This window comes from Miniopterus schreibersii (assembly GCF_964146895.1).
Source record: "Miniopterus schreibersii genome assembly, chromosome: 14".
NCBI classification, from domain to species: Eukaryota; Metazoa; Chordata; class Mammalia; order Chiroptera; family Miniopteridae; genus Miniopterus; species Miniopterus schreibersii.
Window position 1 is genome coordinate 13620501 of NC_138114.1, and position 14702 is coordinate 13635202.

The 14702-nt window shown below is 49.6% G+C and overlaps 1 protein-coding gene across 4 annotated transcripts in view; it reads left to right on the forward strand.

Annotated features, from left to right (window-relative positions):
- Positions 1-14702, forward strand: part of DLG5 (discs large MAGUK scaffold protein 5) — a 109390-nt gene that overhangs the window by 85043 nt on the left and 9645 nt on the right. For all 4 annotated transcript variants that reach the window (XM_081158824.1, XM_081158826.1, XM_081158825.1 and 1 more), the window contains 10 exons: positions 39-151; positions 791-880; positions 1172-1322; positions 3066-3228; positions 3316-3449; positions 4133-4279; positions 5437-5620; positions 6228-6376; positions 7235-7405; positions 8265-8461. In XM_081158824.1, coding sequence (XP_081014950.1) covers positions 39-151; positions 791-880; positions 1172-1322; positions 3066-3228; positions 3316-3449; positions 4133-4279; positions 5437-5620; positions 6228-6376; positions 7235-7405; positions 8265-8461 — 1499 coding nt within the window. The remainder of the gene's footprint in view (positions 1-38; positions 152-790; positions 881-1171; positions 1323-3065; positions 3229-3315; positions 3450-4132; positions 4280-5436; positions 5621-6227; positions 6377-7234; positions 7406-8264; positions 8462-14702) is intronic.

Here is a 14702-nt window from a genome sequence, read left to right on the forward strand (position 1 = left end):
TCCGGTCCTGGCCCCTCACCTGTTTGGTTCTCTCGCAGTGTCCAGCACCAGGGACGCCTGAGCCTGGATCTGAGCCACAGGGCCTGCAGCGACTATTCTGAGATGAGAGCTTCCCATGGGTCCAACTCACTGCCCTCCAGTGCCCGCCTTGGTAACTGCACCACTAGAACCTTCTCACAGTAGCAGGTCCCTGGCCTTGTCCATCTCCGCCTGCCTGCGTCATCACGCCTGACCGCCTGGTGGCTTCCCCACACGGCTCCTCCCCTCCAGGGCTGAGGGAGCCTCCGCACTGCACGTTTCCTTTGGCCGTCCATTGTGTCTTTTCGCTCTCCCTAGTGGCCATGTGGTAGTTCCTGGTGACCCCTTGGCCCAGGAGCCCTGCTCCCTGTCCGCGAGCTTTCGGTCATTCTGGGGGATTCTGTATTGCTAACCACTTACGGGAAATGAAGCCCAGAGCAGAGTCTGGCACCTACCCCATAGTGGCAGGGCCCCAACCTGTGAGAGCAGGTGAGCACCTGCCTCTTTCTCTTGGGTTGCTTCCCATGTTCTGAGGCAAAAGTTGAGATTTGTGTGATTTTGTTCTGGAGCAGGCTCGGCCTGCACAGTTTATTCAAATACTGGTGTTAAGTATCTGCTTTTCTTGCCTGTTCCACATTGAGGCCCTTGGGGATAAATGGCATGGCCCTGCTTTGCACTTTGTCACGACTGTGCATCTTTCCTGACCACTAGAAGGGGTGAGGGGTGGTGTCTGCTCATAGGCCTAAAGTTCTGTCCCCTTGTGGAACCACAGGGTCTTCAAGCAACTTGCAGTTCAAGGCCGAGCGCATTAAAATCCCGTCAACACCAAGATACCCGCGGTCTGTTGTGGGCTCTGACAGAGGTGAGGACTCAGCATGCCCTTCCCCTCCACTGTTCATGTTGACCTCTCGGGGGAGGGTCTGGGCAGGGCTCTGACTGCCTCCCCATTCCAGCCAGTCTGTAAACACTGAGTCCAGCCTCTGTCTAGTGATGTAGGGATAGAAAGGCCCTATTGAACCCAGCATCTGAACTCAGGGCTGTGTGCTGTGGCCATGGCACGGGCCAGAGTCTGGATCATGTTTCTCTCTGGGTCTTGGCTGCTGAACTGAGATGCAAGGTCGAGGCCCATGTTACCCCACACCTTTTTCGGCAGGTTCGTTGTCTCATTCTGAATGCAGCACACCTCCGCAGTCACCCCTCAACATCGACACCCTGTCCTCTTGTAGCCAGTCCCAGACCTCAGCTTCCACGTTGCCTAGAATTGCAGTCAACCCTGTGGCCCTTGGTGAGCGGAGAAAGGACAGGTGAGCATGACCTGGGCGTCTGCTGGGCACAGTGATGGGAAGCACATCCCCACAGCGGGGCAGGGCTCAGTCAAGGAAGGCGCTTCTTGGCAGAAGCAGCAGGAGGTGGAGTTCCAATTGAGTTGACCCTGGCGCGAGGCCACTCTTGTTTGGGTCACCTAGCATTCACTGATGTGTTGCTCCAGCAACCTGTCTTCTCAGCCACAGCATATCCTCGATATTGTTCCGTGTCAGTCAATCCTGGTATCATTTGTAACGGCTTCATGGTGTCTATTGTATGGCTGTTATGATTCAGTTACCTGCTCTTTTTTGAGATAGATGTGTTGCTTGGAGTTGGGACAGAGGAAATGGTATTCAATGGGGAATGAGGACCCCTAAACCAGGAACTAGCTCTGCTGCCCAGCAGGCTGGCCTGAGCGGGTGGCCTGCTCCTGGCTCTGGGCCTCACTACCATCTTCCTCAGCTGGGGCATGAGGGAGGTGTTGGGGTGGTTGCTCACTGAGGGTTCTTACAACTCTAAACTGCCTGGCACTCTAATATGTGTTGAGTCTCAAAGTGGTGGAGGGTGCAAGCCCGGGGCCGATGCATCTGAGTCGGACAGTTAAGGGAGGCATTGCAGAACAGGTGAGTTTGGGAAGAGGAGAACGCTTTGGAGGGCAGGAGGGGAGAAGCAACAAGTCAAGAAGGATTTTTATCGCAGCATCTGAGAGTACTGGGCTCTGAGCAGCGAGGATGCAGCCTGAGGCCCACTGAGCTCCAGCGATTGCTGTGCCTCTGGGTGGCGGGGGTGGGGTGGTTCAGGGCCTGCCCTTCGCCTGCACTTCTGGATCCACCCCCACCCCTGGGCTCTGGAGGGCAGCCCAAGGAGATGGGTCTCCTGCTGGTCCTACCTGGGCCTTTGGCCGTGATTTTGTCCTGATAGGAAGAGCTCAGGGCAGCATGAAATGCAGTCACTTGGCTGTGTTTCTGTCTGTTGTGTTCCAGGAGTCTGTGGTTGTCTTCCTTCTCCGAGCATCCCTCTCTTTCTAACCTTTCGCACCTTCCAGATGTCTTCACCATCACAGATCCCTCCTGAGACTGCCCGTGGCTGCCAGGCCCAGGTCCTCCTCCCTGAGGAGTCTGAGGTTGGCCTGATTTGAGGCCCCCGTCTGAGCCCCCTGGTGCCCTTGGCACGTGATCAGCTCCCCTCCAGCCAGCAAGTGCACGGTTGCTGCCTTACTCTGAGCCTCCCTGCTCCCTTTTTAATGGCTTGGATTTGCAATAGCTTAATTTCTGTGATCATTTTACATCACTCTGTGTACTGGTAAATATAAAAACTGATACTTTATATTGTCTCTTCTTGGGTGGATGTCATCCCAGAAGCCATTTTTTTCCTCCAAGGGTATCTTTAGACCCCACTGGGGGTTTGTAAATCTCACATTGTAAGGGGACTCTCCTCACGCTGTGAAAATCTTTGCTTTTCCCATGTATATCAGTATTTATAGTTCAGTTGAACCACTCTCTGTGTCTTTGTGTCTGGGTGCCTCCGTGTCCATTTGGAGTGTTGTGTTTGTATAGCATGAGGTTGTGGGAATGTGTATCACTGTCATACAAGGTGGATCATCCTGTTCCCATCCAGCTGTGCCAGTGTAGGGGCATCGGGCACTCCCTAGCCCTGTCTGCATAGCTGACTGCATGCCTCGCCTCAGATCTTCCCAAACCCTTCCTTTAGGCCCAAATCCCAAAATTGTTGTCTCTTCCAAGGCCCTACATGGAGGAGCCTCGCCACGTGAAGCTGCAGAAGGGCTCGGAGCCGCTGGGCATCTCCATTGTGAGTGGAGAGAAGGGCGGCGTCTACGTCTCCAAGGTGACCGGGGGCAGTATTGCTCACCAGGCTGGCCTTGAGTATGGAGATCAGTTACTTGAGGTAAGTGGGAGCCTCTGTTCTGTGGAAGAATGATGCTCCCACATTCCCATCCCTGCCGTCAGCGAGCCCGCTCTGGGTGTTTCCTAGTTCAATGGCATAAATCTGCGGAGTGCCACGGAGCAGCAGGCCCGGCTCATCATCGGGCAGCAGTGTGACACCATCACCATCCTGGCCCAGTACAACCCACACATGCACCAGCTCAGCAGCCACTCCCGGTCCAGGTGAGGGCCTGCACCTCCAGGGACCCTCCGGGCTGGGGAGGTGACGGGTGCGGCAGGTGCACGGCTCACCCTGGGGAGACCCAGAGTGCCAGCTGCGAGTTCTGGGCATTCTGTTGCCATAAGAGGAGAGTTGACTAACCTTGGATTTTGGAAGAAGGACATACTAGAGGGAAGATGTCTTCTCTTGAGATAGGGGTGGAAAGAGATGGCTGGGGCCCCCTGTGCCGCAGGAGGCTCCACACCTGGGGTGTGGTAGCCAGGCCCTGGGGTGGGATTCACACACAGCCCCTGTCCACGAGCAGACACTGCTGGTATTTGCCTTTATGCTGTGGGATGTAGGGCAGATGAGGGAGGGGGAAGACATGCCCCTGCCACTCAACCCTGCACAGCTCAGTGAAGGGGGGACAAGACGCACAGCGGAAAAGGGACAGCAAATTTGTGTGTCCCCTAGACCAACACCTTCACAGAGGATCCCGAGCTGAGGACAGGTGAGGAGAGGACAGGCAGATTCTGCAGGGGGCATGACCCGAGCCCAAGCTCCCAGGGTATCCGCCCTTCTCAGGATGCAGGGTCGGGTAACCTGGTCCCTATTCACAGCCCAGCCCTGCTTCCCACCGGAGGAAGCGGCTCCGGCTGCCGGGGCCTGTGAGCTGCTCTTTATCCTTCCTGTCCTATATCCCCAGCTCCCACCTGGACCCTGCCAGTACCCACTCCACTCTCCAGGGCAGCGGTGCTACCACCCCGGAGCATCCCTCTGTCATCGACCCGCTGATGGAGCAGGATGAGGGTCCTGGCACCCCCCCGACCAAGCAGAGTGCCCCCAACTCCAGGTCAGCAAATGCGTGCTGTGAGCCTTCCCCCATGCACCTCAGTGAGTGGGGTGGTCCAGGTGGGTCATTGTCATGGCCTGAGCACATCCTCTGAGAGGCGTGGGCACTGGACAGGGTGTCACTCTGCTGCAGACCACACAGCAGGCTACCAGGATCTGGGGTGGGGAGCACACCTTTCTTTTTTCCCTTCCTTCTTCCTGCCCTTTCCTGCTTTCTTTTTCTCTCTTGTACATATTAGGATGGACAGTAAAGGTGGCAATGGAGCAGTCAGGAGTGTGGCAGGGAATGGCGACAGCTAAGTCAGAACGTTCAGGATGAGCAGGGGTTAGGTGTGCAGAGGGTGAGTGTGGAGAGCAGTCAAGAGGAGCAATCAGCCTTCCTGTGGGCAGGTGGAGGCCTGGCACACGTAGGAGCTGGAGGGGAAGACGGGGAGAGGGCCACATGACCAGGACATGCAGTCCTGCACGGAACCGTGTCCCTGTCGTGGTGGGGCCTCGACCAAGTCCTCTCAGCATGAGGCCACTCTGCATCCTTTGCACCAGAGTCTGTCACGTTGGAACTTATCTGCAGCACACTGAATCCACCTGGCTTTTCCCCTGAAGTCCCTTTCATCAGGCTCTGCTCCTGTCCCCTTTCCTGCACTCTGCCTCTTGCCAGCGTCCTAGCCTCCCTCACTGCACTCTGAGTTCCCTGATGGCAAGGGGTTCTTCATTGTGGTTTAGCTCAGTCCCTGGGCCGTAGAAGCCACTCAGTAAACATGTGCCACATGGGTTGTGTTCTGGTCAGTGGGACTGGCTCTCACTTTCCTCAGGCAGAACAAGGTTGGGAAAGCAAGTACCATCCAGGTGGGAGAGGCACAGCCTAAGGCATGTGGTAGACAGCTGGGCCGGAAAGCAGGGGCTTTGATTGCCGCTCTGTTTCAACTGACTTTGTGACTGGGGGCCCATGTTTTCACCTCTGCCAACCCTCAGCATCCTGCCTATAAGCTAACTCGCTAGTACTGGAGTCGGCGATGGGACCGCCTCCCAGCTCCCTTGCCTCTGAGCCCTCAGGAGACGTGGGAGCAAGCGGAAGCAGGGCCTCTGCCACTGTTTTGTTGTCTTTGTGCCCCCTCCCTCCCTGTGTGTAATGAAGGAACTCCATTTTTCTCTTGAAAGGACTGTGGGAGATGCCAACAAGAAACCCCCAGAACCACGAGTTGTCTTTGTCAGAAAGTCCCAGCTGGAGCTTGGAGTGCATTTATGTGGTGGGAACCTGCACGGGGTGTTTGTGGCCGAGGTGGAGGATGACAGTCCTGCCAGGGGCCCCGACGGCCTCGTGCCAGGGGACCTCATCCTCGAGGTGAGTTCTGAGCTGCTGAGTGGCAGGCCAGGCCCCTCTGTGTGCATATCAGGCTTCCTGCATTCTCAGGGACATAGGAGGAGGAGAGGCTGCCAGGACCCTCTGGGAACATCACAGGGAGGCGGGCAGGGCCCCGCTTGGGTGCCGGCATCTGGAGGGAAGGTGCTCTGCTCTTGCTGGCAGCAGGACTCTGATCTGCTGCAGTGTCATCCGCTTCCCACGGGTCTCCTGTCTGATGGGGAGCTGGTTTGTAGGCACTGAGAAATGCACGTGGCCTAAGCAAGGTCAGGTGTGGCATTACTTGCTGGGGGACAGAGTAGGGTTTCTCCTGGGCCACAAAAAGAATAAGAACACCAACTGTGTACTGTGAGGTATGGGTCCCAGTTTCAAGGACCCCCCTCTTGGTGGGGGATGGCACATTTCCATCCTGCTGTGGAGGGCAGAGTGGAAACTGGGCAGATGCCTTGGCCCTGCCTGGAAAGGGGAGGCAGGCAGCTTCTTGGTTAAGGGATGCTGAATCTACACCTTATCCCACAATCTACCCCTCATGGGTGCCCAGACTGCCCTGGCTTCTGCCCCCTGACCCTGGTTCCCCGTCCCTGGGCAGTACGGCAGTCTGGACGTGCGCAGCAAGACGGTGGAGGAGGTCTATGTGGAGATGCTGAAGCCCAAGGATGGCGTCCGCCTGAAGGTGCAGTACCGCCCAGAGGAGTTCACCAAGGTCAAGGGCCTGCCTGGCGACAGCTTCTACATCAGGTGCTGGTCCCGGGGGTTCCAGGGATTCGGGGCCAGGGGAGGGACTTTCGATGGAGACTGTTCCATCAGAACAGTGTCTCTGTTCTTGCCCCAAAGGTTGGGGCCGTGATCATTACGTGGGCCCTAAGCTGCAAGCTCTTGGCAGGATGCTTGTGGCTTAGAAAAAACCCAGAGGACTTGCAGGGCCAGATGGGCTCCCTCTTTAGGGTTTGGGGCCTGGGGGATTTTGAGGCTGCAGAGCCCCATTTTCCTGTGGGCTGCCCTCCTCTCCCTCCTTTCTCTGACCCAGTTCTGCCGATCCCTCTGCAGTGTGTCCACAGTGCCTCCAAGTACTGCCTTGAAATGTTGGGGGAATGGGCATCTGGCAGTTTCTAGGGGGTGCTCATAGCTTCCTTCCTGTTCTTGAAGATCTGAGGCCACAAAAAGAATACAAGCACTGGTCAACTGTGTACCAGGAGGTGTGGGTCCCTGTCTCTAGGACCCCCTCCTTGGTGGGGGATGACCGGTTTCCATCCTGGGGAGTTCCCGTCTGCAGGAACCACTGTTTTTGACTCAGGAGGGAGACAGATGGAAAGGCTCATGTGGAAGGGTAGACACGGCCTTGGTCCCTGGTAGGAAGTTGTCTGTCTGATGGGCTTGAGGCAGCCTTGTCCCCACGGAGCCCAGTCTCGGGGAGGAAAGGCAGCTTCTTTGTCCTGTTATGTCAAGCCCGGGCTCCCTTCTTTGGGAACCACCACCAAGATGAGGAGACAGCAGGTCCTGATCATAGTCTGGAAAAGCGCAGAGCGGGGGGACCGACGCGGGAGCCTGGCTGCCCGGGTGTGCGGCCTGATCCCCTCCCTCTGTTGCCTGGCCCAGGGCCCTGTATGACCGGCTGGCAGAGGTGGAGCATGAGCTGAGCTTTAAGAAGGACGACATTCTCTACGTTGATGACACCCTGCCCCAGGGCACGTTTGGGTCCTGGATGGCCTGGCAGCTTGACGAGAATGCACAGAAGATCCAGCGCGGGCAGATCCCCAGCAAATACGTGTACGTGCTCTTTGCGGGGGGCTCGGGGTCGGACGGGGGCACCTTGCACTGTCCCCAGGGGGGAGGACTCATCCTGCTACTCACCTTGGCTTCCGCTCTGTCCGTCTTCCGAAACCGCTTGTCTGAAAACCTGCTCCTGGCGTCAGTGCCGTGCACACGTCAGCCCTGTGCAGAAGCACGCTGGTGACTGAGGAGACACGGCTTTTTATATTTTTAACAGATGTATTGAGATACAATTCACATACCATGCAGTTTACTCGAAGTGTACTATTCACGGCTTTTAGTATATTCACGGATATATGCCACCTTCCCCACAGCCAGCTCTAGAACATTCTCATCACCTGAGAGGCCCGGACCCTTCAGCGATCCTGCTTTGCGCTCTGTCTCCCCTGCCCCCGCCCCCGTCCCAGGCAACCCTGAATCTCCTCTCTGTATCTGTAGATTTTCCCGTTCTGGACGTTAGCGTGATGGAGTCATATAGCTGTGGCCTTTGGTGCCTGGCTTCGTTAACTTAGCGTAATGTCTCTGAGGTCTGTGCACGTTGCAGTGCATATCAGCGCTTCCTTCCTCCACGGCAGGGAGCATGACTCGTATTGCCTACGACTGAAGGCTGTCTTAGTTCCCGGACACCCATCTGAATGTAGAATTTGGCCTGCTCTGAGAGCTTGCCCCCGGCACTGGGGCTTGTGTCACCCCCGCAGCGGTGGTTCCAGTGTCCTCGGTGGCGTGGGTGGGTGAAGGATCCATGAGACTTTCAGAGGAGTGTTGGAGGAGCTTGGACTTCCAGCCCTCGCCCTCCTCATGGGCAGGCGGGGCGGGAGATGTCCCGTCCCAGCACTGCCGTCTCCTGTGACTGCAGGATGGACCAAGAATTCTCCAGGAGGCTCAGCATGTCCGAAGTCAAAGATGACAGCAACGCCTCAAAGACGCTGTCAGCGGCTGCACGCAGATCCTTCTTTCGAAGAAAACATAAGCACAAACGCAGCGGGTCCAAAGATGGCAAAGACCTCCTTGCCTTGGACACCTTTTCCAATGACTCCATTCCACTCTTTGAAGGCAAGTGGCTGAGTTCACTTTTCTAATGGGCTCTCAGGATTGGGTTTGCTGTTGACCACAGAATCCTCCCAACAATGGCTTAAACAAGATAGAGGTTTACTTTGCTTTTGCACAGAAGTAGTCTAGAGTTAGGTATCTGGGTTGGAATGGTGGCTCTACTGTCTTCAGTCTACCGTCTCTAGGCTCTAGGATGTGGCTTTCATCCTCAAGTTCTGCCCGTGGTCACCACGTGTCATTGCAGCTCCAGCCATCACGTCCATGTCCTGGCAGCAGGAAGGAGGAAGGGGCAAGGCAGAGTGTGTCCCAGCTGAGTGTACCTCTTTCAGTAGCTCACCCAGAAACTCCACCCTGCAGCTTCTTACATTTCATTGGCCACTCGCATGTGCAAGAGAGCGGAAAGGGCAGGATTTTAGTTGACACATCGCTGGCCTCCAGTAACACAGGTTCTGTAAGGAAGGACAAGTATTGAGTGAGCAAAATGCTTAGTGCATTGCTTCTAGGTTTTTTGGGGGTTATTACAGGCTACTTGGTGGTGACCATGGACCAACAGTCTCTGCAGATCTTTCCTGGCCTCACTTTTATGTCCATTAGTGATTTTTACGATCCTCCCAGGGCTGGGTGCTGACGGGCCTGGAGTTGCATATTAGGGAGTTGGACATCCCCTGGGAGGTTGCCCTTGAGGAAGGGGCATGTTTGTCCTGTAAAGCAGGAGGTGCTTGTGCATGTTGCTCCTGCAACCCAGAATGTGTCCACTGTCCCTGGAACGGGTGCCCTTCTGGGTGTGGAGGTGGCAGTGAGCAGCAGAGGGTAGGACAGCCAGTTTCCTCCTTCCCTCCCTTCCTCCCCTCCTTCCTTATGTTTTAAATTAAGGCCTTAGGCACAGTGAGTTGAGTGAATCCTACCTTTGTTCATAGCTGACTGTCACTCTGCGTCGGGACAGGGGTTGGCCCGCTGCCTGCCTGCTGAGACGCTTCTTACGCTGTAAAATGTGAAAGGAAGGCCTTTACAGTTACTTGATTTTGCCTTTCAGCCTTTAAAAACTAAAATATTTACCATCTTAACAGAAAAAGTCTGCTGACCTCTTGATTATGGCAAGGGTTTCTCACTTATTTTTTTGGTTCTTTTATTTCTTTGATCTCCACTTTCAGAACCCCCATTTCCTTTCTCCCACTTTCTCCCCTAGACACCGTCTCTGGTACAGTTGCTCTGTGTTCTGTGGATACATAAATATCTCGGAAAAATGGCCATTTGTCTGTTCCTCCTTTTAGCTCGTCAGTTGCTTTTTGAAGTTGTCTTAAGGTGCGAACACTTTCTGAATTGTTACATCTTCCTGGTAAATTGACCCTTTTATCATCATGAGATGCACTTCTTTATCTCCAATAATGTTTCTCGCCTTAAAGTCTGTCTTGTCTGATGTTATTGTTATACCAGCTTCCTTTTGGTTGGTGTTAGCGCAGTTCATCTTTTTCTACCCTTTTACTTTAAATTTTCTGTAGCTTTATATTTAAATTTCTCTCATAAGTAGCATGTGGGTGTTTTTTTTAACCCATGGTGGCTTTTTTTTTTTCATTTTATTGAAGTATAAATATACCTACGGAAAAGTGCACATATATGTACCGTTAGGAAACTTGCGTCCTTTGGAAAAAGCCTGGCTATTGTTTAAACTACTCCTGTGCGCTTCTTTCCTCTCTCCTGCACCTTCGACCGTGTCCCCTGTGTGTTTTGTACTTTTTCCTCCTGCGTTTTCCGTCTTTTTTCTTCCCGAGCTTCGGCCTGCCTGCTTTCTCCTGGCCCCTTTCCTGTTCACAGTGCACTTCTGTTGTGTCCAACACATTCTTATTTCAGAAACTGCCCATATTATTTTGAGTTTCCATTTGATATTTTTGTGGTAAAAACACATATTAAATGCGCCATCTTAACATCTTTAAGCATCCAGGTCAGTAGTGTGAAGTTTATTTACATTGTTGGGCAACAGATCTCTACCACTTTTTCTTGCAAAACTGAAACTCTGTACCCACTAAACACTAATTCCCTGTCCCCCCACCACTCCCGACAACCATGACACCTTTTTCTGTTTCTATAATTTTGACTACTTTTGATGTTTCGTGTGAGTGGAATAAAGCAGTGTTTGTCCTTTTGTGATTGGCTCATTTACTTAGCAAAATTGTCTTGGGGTTCATCCATGTTGTATTGTCTCTCGTGAGAGGAGTTCCTTCTTTTTTAACCCTCACCAAGGAGCGAGGACCTTTTTTCATTGATTTTTAGACAGAGTGGAGGGAGGGGTAGAGACAGAGAGAGAGAGCATTGGTGTGACAGAGACACATGGGTTGGTTGCCTCCCACACACGCCCCACGCAGGGGTGGGGATCAGACTTGCAACCCAGGCATGTGCCCTTGACTAGGACTCGAACCCGAGACCCTCCAATGTGCAGGCCAATGCTCTAACCATAGAGCCGCACTGGCTCTTTTTAGGCTGCGTGGCATCCACTGCGTCTGTCCACCACATTTTCTTTATCCGGTCACCTGTCAGTAGACATTTGGGTTGCTTCTGCCTCTTGACTGTTGTGAATAATGCTGGGTGAACGTGGGTGTGCACATACCTTTTTGAGACCCCGCTTTGATTCTTTTGTCTGTATAGCCAGAGTGGGATTGCCAGATCATAGGTTAATTATATTTTTAATATTTTTGAGGAACCACCATACTGTTTTCCATAGTGGCTGCACCATTTTACTTTACTACCAGCAGTACACAGAGGTTCCACTTTCTCTGCATTCTTGCCAATTCTTGTTATTTTTTGCTCTTTTCATAGTGGCCATCCTAGTGGGTGTAGTTTTTATTCACGTTTCTCTTAATTAGTGATGTTGAATATCTTTCTCATATTCTTGTTGGCCATTTTTATATCTCTTTTGGAGAATTGTTTATTCAAATCCTTCATCCATCTTTTTTAATTGAGTTGTTTTGTTGTTAAGTTCTAGAAGTTTCTTATAAATTCTGGATATTAAAAACTATCAGATATATATGATTTGCAGATACTTTCTCCCATTTCTCAGATTGTTTTTTCACTCTATTGATTGTTTATTTTTATTTATTTATTTTAAAAAAATATATCTTTATTGATTTCCGAGAGAGGAAAGGAGAGGGAGAGAGAGAGATAGAAACCTCAGTGATGAGTCACTGATCGGCTGTCTCCTGCACGCCCCCGACTGGGGATCGAGCCTGCAACCCGGGCCTGTGCCCTGACCGGGAATCGAACCCCGATTGCCTGGATCCTAGGTTGACACTCAACCTCTGAGCCACGCCCGGCCTGGCTGATTGTTTATTTTAACACATGAAAGTTTTTAAATTTGTTGTAGTCCCATTTGTCTGTGTTACTTTTGTTACTTGTGCTTTTTGTGTCATATCCAAGAAATCACTACCCACACCAGTATCATAAAACTTTTCTACTATGCTTTCTTCCAGGAGTTTTATAGTTTCAGGTCTTAGATTTAGGTATTTAATTCACTTGGGGTTAATTTTTATATATGGTGTAAGATAAGGGTCCAGTTGCATGTAGATACCCGTTTTCCCAACACCAATAGTCTTTATTTCGCTATTGGTGTAGTCTTGGTACCCTAAGCAAAAATCACTTGACCATATATGCAAGGGGTTATTTCTGGGCTCTTAATTTTCTCCCATTGGTCTATTTTTGTGTTTTTATGCATCACCACACTGTCCTTGATTACTGTTGCTTCATACAGTTGACTCTTGAACATCACAGGTTTGAACTGCGTGGGTCCCACTTATATGTGGATTTTTTCTCAATAAACATACAGTGGGCCCTCCATATACCCAGGTTTCATATTTGTGGATTCACCCAACTGTGGATCAAAAATAGTATTTTCAATTTGTAGCTGGTAATGTTCTCTGCCATTTTATATATGGCACTTGAGCATATGTGGATTTTGGTATCTGTGATGGGTCCTGGAACCAATCTCCCACAGATACTGAGGGATGACTGTAAAGTTTTTTGGAGTTAAAGTTATACAGGGATTTTTAACTGTGCCGGAGATTTAGTACCCCTAACCCCCATGTTCAAAGGTCAACTGTAGTATGTTTTGAAATCAGGAAGTATGAGGCTTCCAGTCCTGTTCTTTTAAAGACTGTTTTGACTGTGAAGGGTCCCTTGAGCTTCCATATGAATTTCAGACTGTTTTTTGTATTTCTGCAAAAAATATTATTGGGATTTTGATAGGGATTGAATCTATAGATTGATTTGAGTAGTATGGACAGTTTAACAATGTTGAAGCTTCCAAACCATGAGCATAGGATGTTTTTCTATTTATTTATATCTTCTTTGATTTCTTTTTGCAACATTTTATAGTTTTCAGTGTACAAGTCTTTTACTTCCTTGGTTCGGCTTATTCCTAATTATTTTGTTTTTTGATGCTATAGTAAATTGAATTGTTTTTCACATTGATCATTGTTACTGTAGAGAAATGCAACTGATTTTTATATGCTGACTTCCTATCCTAAAATCTTGCTAAAATTGTTTATTAGTTGTAACAGTTTTTAAATGTATTTTTTTAGGGCTTTCTACATAAAAGATTGTGTCAGCTGTGAACAGATAATTTTACTTCTTGTCTTCTAATGTGGATGCCCTTTATTTATCTTTTCTTTTCTAACTGTATTGGATTTCCAATACTATGTCGGGTAGTAGTGGTGATAGTGAGCATCCTTGCCTTGGTTCTGATCTTAGAAGGAAAGCTATCAGTCTTTGCCATTGAGTATAATGTTTGTTGTGGGCTTTTCATATGTAGCTTTTATTATGTTGAGGTAGTTTTCTTCTATTTCTAATTTGTTGAGGATTTTTTTATTATAAAAGGGTGTGGAATTTTGACAGATGCTTTTTGCATCAATTCAGATCATAAGGTGGGCTTTGTCTTTCATTTTGTTAATGCGGTGTATTACATTGATGGGTTTTTGTATGTTGAACCATCCTTGCATTCCAGGGATAAATCCCACTTGGTCATGGTGTATAATCCCTTTAATATACTGTTGAATTAAGTTTGCTAGTGTTTTGTTGGAGGTTTTGCATCAATAGTCGTCTGGGATATTGGTCTATAGTTTTCTTGTGTCTTTGGTTTTGATATCAGAGTAATCAGAGTAAACTCATAGGATGAGTTTGGAAGTTTTCCCTCTTCAGTTCTTTGGAAAAGTTTGAGGGTTGGTGTTAATTCTTCCTTTTTTTTTAAATTTTATTTTATATCTTTATTGATTTCAGAGAGAGGAAGGGAGAGGGAGAGAAAGAGAGATAGAAACATCAATGATGAGAGGAGAGTCATTGATCGGCTGCAGCCCGTAACACGGGCATGTGCCCTGACCGGGAATCGAACCCCGATCGCCTGGATCCTAGGTCAGTGCTCAACCGCTGAGCCACGCCCGGCCGGGCAATTCTTCTTTAAATATTTGGTAGAATTCTGTGGTGAAACAATCTGGTACCAGGCTTTTCTTTGTTGAGAAGCTCCTCGATTACCGTTCCAATCTCCTTGTTACAGGTTTGTGCAGATTTTTTATTTCTTGGTGATTCAGTCTTGATAGGCTGTATGTTCCTAGGAATTTCTCATATTTTCTAGTTTATCTGATTTGTTGACATACAATTGCTCATAGTAGTTTCTTTTAATCCTTTTTATTTCTGTGAAGTATGTTGTAATGTCCCCTCTTTCATTTCTAATTTTAGTCATTGACACATTCTCTCCTTTTCCTTCATTGGTCTGGCTACGAGTTTGTCAATTTTGTTGATCTTTTCAAAATGTTAACTCTTGGGTTCATTGATTTTTTTTTTTTCCTAATTGTTTCCTTGCTCTCTGTTTAATTTATCTCTGCTGTTTATTATTTCCTTCCTTCCGCTAATTTAGGTTTAGTGTGTTCTTTTCCTGGTTCCTTAAAGTGCATAAAGTTAGTTTGTTGATTTGAGATCTTTCTTCTTCTTCAATGTTAGCATTTACCACTATAAACTTCCCCTCTTAGTACTGCTTTTGCTGCAAAGTTTTGGTATACTTTGTTTTCATTTTTATTTGTCTCTAGATGTTTTCTAAATTTCCTTGTGATATCTTTCTTTGAGCCATTGGTTGTTAAAGAGAGAATTGTTTAATTTCCACATATTTCTGAATTTTGCTTCTGCTTTTGATTTCTGGTTTCATCCCATTGTGGTCAGAGAAGATATTTTGTATGATTTTGTTCCTCTTACATTTGGTAAGACTTGT